The 7,322-nt window shown below is 32.0% G+C and overlaps 1 protein-coding gene across 1 annotated transcript in view; it reads left to right on the top strand.

Moving 5' to 3' along the window:
* Positions 1 to 981: 981 nt before the first annotated feature.
* The window catches only part of LOC134270413 (multidrug resistance-associated protein 1-like), a 58,309-nt gene continuing 51,968 nt past the window's right edge, over positions 982 to 7,322 (top strand). The window contains exons 1-6 of the mRNA XM_062752639.1: positions 982 to 1,082; positions 1,383 to 1,631; positions 2,430 to 2,616; positions 3,889 to 4,209; positions 4,579 to 4,716; positions 5,232 to 5,375. Coding sequence (XP_062608623.1) covers positions 1,384 to 1,631; positions 2,430 to 2,616; positions 3,889 to 4,209; positions 4,579 to 4,716; positions 5,232 to 5,375 — 1,038 coding nt within the window. The 5' untranslated portion in view covers positions 982 to 1,082; position 1,383. The remainder of the gene's footprint in view (positions 1,083 to 1,382; positions 1,632 to 2,429; positions 2,617 to 3,888; positions 4,210 to 4,578; positions 4,717 to 5,231; positions 5,376 to 7,322) is intronic.

Genomic DNA, 7,322 nt, shown 5'->3' with positions numbered 1-7,322 from the left:
TTTCTCCTGATAGGCTAATACACTAAATTCTCTAAAAATTTACTTAAAGGTCACTTAAACACAGGATTTCTCCAGATTGCACAGGTAGACATTTCGAGCACTCGCTCTTCATGGCAGATTAATACTTTTAAGATTTTCTTAGAACGTAATTATCTGTTACCAAATATATCAGAAACATTTATAACTGGAAATATTTTAACAGTTCAGATCAGATCAGTAACAATAAAAACAAAGCAAATACAAAAACACCAATGCATCCAAAAATAAAATCTTATTATTATCAAAAGAGCAATATCAACATCAAAGTCAAAAACGCCACAGTCACATTATATTGTTTATATTTATATCTGCATAAATAATTATTCACTGTAGAATTAAAAAAAATATTTATTAATTCATTATTGATCTGTACGTCATATTATCTTTTATTGATGGAACAAGTTATTCAGAATAGTTGATATGCCTAGTGTTGTTCATGAAAGGAAAAACGGCAATGATTTTCTTACGAAGTAAAGTGAAATTATTCAGTGGATGTAAATATTTGGTATTTTTATTCATGTTGTACCATTTTCCACCCAGAGAGAAAATTCCCCGGAGGAGACTGCATCTGTCCTCAATAGATGGGTTTTCTGGTGGTTTAATGGGTATGTTTTCATTTACGTCGTTAATCAGTCTTGAAGATTTTAGATCAACCATTATCTACAACACGAAAAAAAGATCAATTACAAATGATATATAAAGATTTCATGGCTTTTGACTTCCAATCATCTGTATTTCTTAAAAGGTGAAGTCGTTCTTGGTTGAATCTCGTGATCATGTAGGTTAATTTCTATGGTTCGACTCACGATGACCTCTTATAATAATAAAGAAATGATTTCATTTATTAATTGAGGCTTCCATTACCCTGTATTTATATAAAAGAGTATATTTTTTGGTTAAGACTTGTGGAAAGCGTATAGACAAACTTTGGAAGTTAAGGACCTCTGGAACCAGGTGGACTACTTGCGATCAGAGACGTGTGTCCCAGAACTAGAACAAAACTGGAAGGAGGAAGTTCATAAACAGGCCACAAGAAACGTCAGGTTTGTTCCGGGTAGCTTTGACTTTGGCACTGCATAAACAGAGTGATAATGTTAAGTTTGGTTCCGTCATATTTGCAGAAAACTTAATTATGTCTAAAACATAAATTCATTTACTCAAAACATCAAAACCATGAAGTATTAAAAACTAGCTCGATAAAAGTCTATTTATAAAGTTATTTATTTTATGTGTGTGTGTATTGCTACGTATTGGGCGAGGTCATTTTAAAATCTAAATTTAAAAGATACTCTTGCATTTGTGAGTGTTTCTAATTGTTACGTACCTAATTTTTTTCTATTCAGAATGCAACATAATAATTTTTCCCATCCTTATATCTACCAAAATGATACTTTCAGATCTGAGTCAACACCTCTTATATCCAATCAAAAATCAGATAGAGATCACGACGAAGAAGGCTCCGAGAATTCCCACCAAGCGCGACCAACTTTACTTAAAGTTGTGGCAAAAACCTATTGGAAACAGTGGCTACTTGCCTCCTTCTTTAAAATCGCACGTGACGTTTTGTCCATGATTCAACCGTTGCTACTTAAGTGAGTTGTTGAGTGTTCAATCATCATTGTTTGTAATACATTTTTGAGTTTCCTCTACATTCACTTCTTTTTTCCAAAATAAAGAACAAGGTTCATCTTTGGCATATTTTGGCCCTGTGAATTTCTGAAAAATCAGACTGCTCGTTTTTAGTTGAAAATATGTTAGATTTTACTTGGACTCTAGGTGTCTTCATATCAATTAGAAATGATGTAATTTTTCTCTTGTCCATGTATTATGACGTCATGAATTGCGTTAATTTCCTCAAATCTTGAAAATTCCTTTAAAATGGCCAAATTTTAAGCCGTTTTTGAATTTTCTTCATAACCCCCCATCTCTGATCTAAAATGTTTAACTATATACTGAAAGAATTATTTCGGAAGATTTTACTCACTGAAACAATTTTTGGAACGCGGGGTGGGCTCATATTTTAATCAATAGTTGAAAAAGTTTAAATTCACTTATTTTCTTCAAAATTCACGAACATTGTAGTTTCACATAGTATAAGTATCAAAACTTGGACTCTTAGAAGAATTTTGTATAGGAAATTTAAGCACTAAGTCTCTACTTTATGATGATATTCGAACTGGGACGTGAGGACTTGGTCAGTTAATTGGTATAATGACATGGCCATTTTATGGAGTTAGTGAAACTACCTCTTTTTCTCAATTAAGATGTACATAAATTAAGCACACAGTTCGGGACAGATCTCCACAGTAATAGCTGTTAAACATTAAATTCGAAACAATTTTTCTATGTAAGAGTTAAGAGACCCACCATAAATCAGCGTTGTTTTGCAGACTGATGATAGATTTCCTTGAGAACAAACACACAGAGGACTGGCCGCTGTGGAATGGCTGGGGACTAGCTATCTTGTTCTTTATTAGTGGGGTAGTGGAGTCGCTGTTCTTCACTCAGGGTGCATTTTGTATGATGACCCTGGGTCTGAAAGTGAAAGTAGCACTAGTAGGACTGATATATCAAAAGGTAAAAATTAAAGTGAAAATAAAATATATTTGTTCCGACGAATGTTGGAATTATGGCTCTGACAATGGAATATGAGATAAAATATATTACAAGGATGGGGTAATTGATGAAAATAATTGTAATTGAGTGTAATAAAATACATTTTTCTAAGTAAGTGGAAGTAATCTGTAATTGAGCCTGCTTTCAATTACAAGTAATTGAATGTATTTAAGTATACCCAGGAACAAAAACTTTGCAAAAAGTTCACAAAAACATGTTGTTTAGAACCAAAAATGAATTCAAGGCCAAGGGATTGATATAAAAATATTCAGACCTGATAGATGTTGCTTAAGTGATACTGTGTTTGAAAATCTAATGATTCTAAAAATGAACTCCAAATTGTAAAAACACTAATTTTAGTACTTGATGCCTGTATATACTTGCATATGTTTTTTCAAATTTTTTGAAATAAAACTGAAGTCATTGAAATGTATTTAATTACATTTGTCAAAGTAATTGAGAGTAATCAGTTACATTTGAAAAAAATCAATGTAATTGTAATTTTAAGTAATTGACAAAATTATCAATGTATTTGCAAGTATTTAATTACATTTCAAAGTAATTGACCCCAACCCTAATATATTATGGATATTTGAGTTGATTTTATACAAAAGCATGGCATTAATCACTGTTAAAGTGAAATTTTGTTTGAAATTGTTTGTATAATTAATGCTTGATTTATATTATCTTAATCTTGATGATTTGTAGTAATTGCTCTAAGCTACAGACTGCAGTGATCTGTCTATGTGATAAGGGCATGACCGCTCATTAAGATTTGGCTGGGAAATTTAGCTCTTGTATCAGCATTGCTGACTTTTATCACCCGAATCTCAGGGGGATTGAATGTCCGAAGTGCTGGCCATGACAAAATGCAGAATTCATAGTGTTCACAATTAACGGGTTAATTTAGCAGTGATTGACAGTCTGTAGGTTGGGCAGTTCTTAATATTTAGCGTAGAATTTGTGTGTTCAATTAGTTACTCAGTCGAGTCCTGTGTTTAACTTTGTAAAGTGTTACACGGGAATACAAAATAAACTTTGTTGGAAACTTTGGGCGTTTTTATTTAAAAACAGAAAGTTTCGGTGTAACAATCACCTCTCCCCTTTCTACCTTAAAAACTGGTTATTTTATTCAATTTAGTACAATGATTTCAACAGTGCCATTTTAATCATTTTTTTTATATTTTCATTCTATTAAGGATTTATTTTGAATGTGCTTTTGATATCTTTCAGTCATTGAGAATGAATAACGCTGCTAAAAGTCACTACACGATTGGTGACATTGTCAATTTGATGTCAGTGGACTGTCAGCGAATACAAGACGCCTTCATGTTTCAGTATGAGATCCTGTCCTTTCCCTTTATGCTGGCTTTAGGTTTATACCTTATTTGGAATCAAATGGGCGTTGCAACTCTGGGAAGCGTGGCAGTGATCATTATCATATCGGCGCTTAACATACTCTTTGGAAAACTTCAACAGAAGTACCAAGGAATCATTCTAGCACTTAAGTCTAGTCGGATAAAACTGTTAAATGAGGTGTTAAGTGGTATAAAAGTAAGTGTAATTTATTAACTGCTTTAAAAATATAGAATCGATGAATTAGGTATTTTAAAATTGTCAAAAACCTGTTTTATATTCTGATTAAATTAACATAGGATTAAAAGACATAAAATATTCATAAGGAGATAGGGGAAAAATGGGTTTCTCTGTGTAGCTTTTAAAAGTGAGGTACAAATTTATGATTTATATTTATGTTCAGGTAAAAAAAAAAAAACTTCTGTTGAGTTTTAAATTGCATATTTGTATCATCTTAGTAAAAGGAAAAATTAACCCGATATTGTTATTTTTTAATTTGATGGCACCAATTCTTCTTTAAGAAATGTTGACTTAATTTTGAATTAATGAAGTGAAACTTTTATGTAGGTTTTAAAGATGTACACGTGGGAGCCACCTTTCACCAAGAAACTATTGAATATTCGGTTACGTGAGATGTTTTTTCTGAAAAAAGTGTGTGTTGTCACAGCTTTCTCAACGCTTTTCTCTGTGCACAGTCCATTTATGGTAGGTAAACATAAAAAAAAATAATTTTGAGGTACACTTTAAGCATTATGATAGTTACATGTATGTATGGAAACTAAATAAAGAAGAGATTATATTAGAAGGACGTGTTCCAAAGGCCTCTTTGCATTAGCCTATTTCTACAAACTGCAAATTAAGAAATATATGTAATATCTTAAATGAAACTTCAAAAGGCTCTCTAATAGCAACTTTGAATTTGAACGTATCTTTCCCTGATGTTTAAAGTATGATACATGCATATGGCATACGTATATTTTGGTCAAAATATTTGCACTTAATTTGAAATTATCTTTCTGTCCTTAAAATAACTTTTATTTGAAAAACAAATTTGTAAAATATTTAAACATTGTTAGAAATACGTTATGCAGTCAATCTTTTTCGAAATATTAACAATTGTATTTCTTCATGACCTAGATAAAAAGATTTTATAATGTTAACTTTAATAAGCATTATGCATATACCAATACTTGTAAGGTTGTAACCATTATAATTTTCAGATGAGCTATTTTGTGTTGCTGATTTTTACCTTGACATCAGGAAATTACCTGGATGCCAGTAAAGTGTTTGTTTCCCTCACCATTATCAACACTCTTCGCTTCTCTATAACAATTGTTCCATTCGTCATCACAGGAATCATACAGGTACTGTGTAAACAGTATAACTAATTGTTGAGCATTAAGTTTACAATTGTGGTACTCCCATTTGTTTAAATATTTGATTAAAACTGTTTAAACAATGTTTCATCATTCGCAGAACTGTATGATTTAATGGAATTCAGTATTTATTCAGGATTTTCCTTTTTGAAATACGGATTACAAATTGGTCTTACAATATGTAAGAACTAACCTTCAGTAAAATGCTCCGACTTTTTTTTTTTTTTCCAGCAATGATAGTAGTGATGCAATGACACTTATTTAAGATACTAGACGTTTCATGTTAATTGTTATCCAGTTATTTACACACTGAATTGTTGATAGATTTTTTTTCGTTCTTTCCCGTTCGTCACATGAGTACACAGTGGATTTGACCGGTCGGCAGGGGATGCTCACTCCTCCATGGCACCAGATCCCACCTCTTATGTTTTGGTGGTCATTGTTTTCTCTGCTCCTATTTTTGCATCGTTTTAATGGACTTTTGAACACTCACACATTTCTTTGTCTTTATATATTTTACATCATTTCTATTGCAATTTTTGCACGATACTTGCTGTCAAAAAATAACATTGAAACAGAAAATTTCGTTTTACTGTAAATGTATTATATTTGGCGTGTACGATGTTTGGCGGAAATTGATTTTTGAACGAGTTAGCATAGATTTGATTTAGTGCATTTCTCAATGTTCTTATTTATGTATATACGAGGGGTGATCAAAAAGTTCGCAAACTAAATGAATAACTTCCATACAAGAAACAATATTTGGTTTTAATGTTGATTATATTTTAAATTGATCCTCTATGATTTTAATGCACATCAACCATCGTTCTGCGCATGCGCGAATCACGTGATATTGGCAGTCACGTGACCACCTCCGTAGCGTTCTGTTGAAAGTTGAAAGATTTTTCCGAGTTTTATATTTCTTTCCATGTGAGTTAATTTTTATGACAAAAACAGTTCATTTGTCAGACATTGCCATATCTCGGCAACAGAATGGATGGATAATAACATCCTTTCCAAATATAAGCATGGCGACCATTAAAACACAAATCTTCTGTCTCAGGAGAGACCTTTATTCAAGGTGGATAGAGAATGGGTGCATCCTTTTTATCATGTCTAATATGTTTAAAATCTAAAGAAAACGATATTTTAGATATTTAATACTCATATCATTGTTCAAATATTCAACTATTTTTCAAAGTGCCAATTGGAGGTCTTTGATAGCAAATCGCTTAATTAAAAGTACATATCTTTTCAAACTTGCTTTCACTGCGCAAGATGACAAGTATCATTTTTAACCATCAGCCTTCCTTCACTAAAACGATTAATCCAATCATTAATTGAATTTATAGGAACTCATTTATCTCTATAAACTGTGTACAAATTATTCTATGATACTGCAGAGGGATTTCTAAGATATTACAATAAATTGTACAGTCGTTTATTGAACGAGTTCGACTGAGACAACCATTTTTCGTCACAAGTGACCTAAATAGTGACGTCATTTTCACATTGTGACGTCACAAACAGGGAGAGAAACTTTATTCAGGATATGCTATTTATAGACCTTGTGTATCGCTATGTGTGTACCGAAGTTCAGTTTGTGAACTTTTTGATCACCCCTCATATGTGCAAGACATTTAGCGTTGTACTTGAATTAGCGGAAGTTCCTTTCCGCCAAAAGCGCTAGAAAGAATACACAGTCAAATGTAATACGTTTACAGTATTTGAATGCAATGTAGTGTTAATAAGAAAAAAAATATACAACTTATTGCCAATAAAAGATTACGGGAGAGATGATGGAGAGAAATCATTAAAATTATACCTAAACTGCATGATGTGAAAAACAGGGAGAATAGCTTATTATGCTACTATTAGCTTATTATGATAGCTAAATAAAGAAGCATTTATTAGCTCTTATTAACAGCAGGGCAT

This window comes from Saccostrea cucullata, unplaced genomic scaffold (assembly GCF_032062105.1).
Source record: "Saccostrea cucullata isolate Sc308-1 unplaced genomic scaffold, CSIRO_AGI_Scuc_v1 ctg12316, whole genome shotgun sequence".
In the NCBI taxonomy this organism is placed as follows: domain Eukaryota; kingdom Metazoa; phylum Mollusca; class Bivalvia; order Ostreida; family Ostreidae; genus Saccostrea; species Saccostrea cuccullata.
The sequence above is the reverse complement of the archived record's forward strand: the minus strand, read 5'-3'. Positions and strand labels throughout refer to the sequence as shown.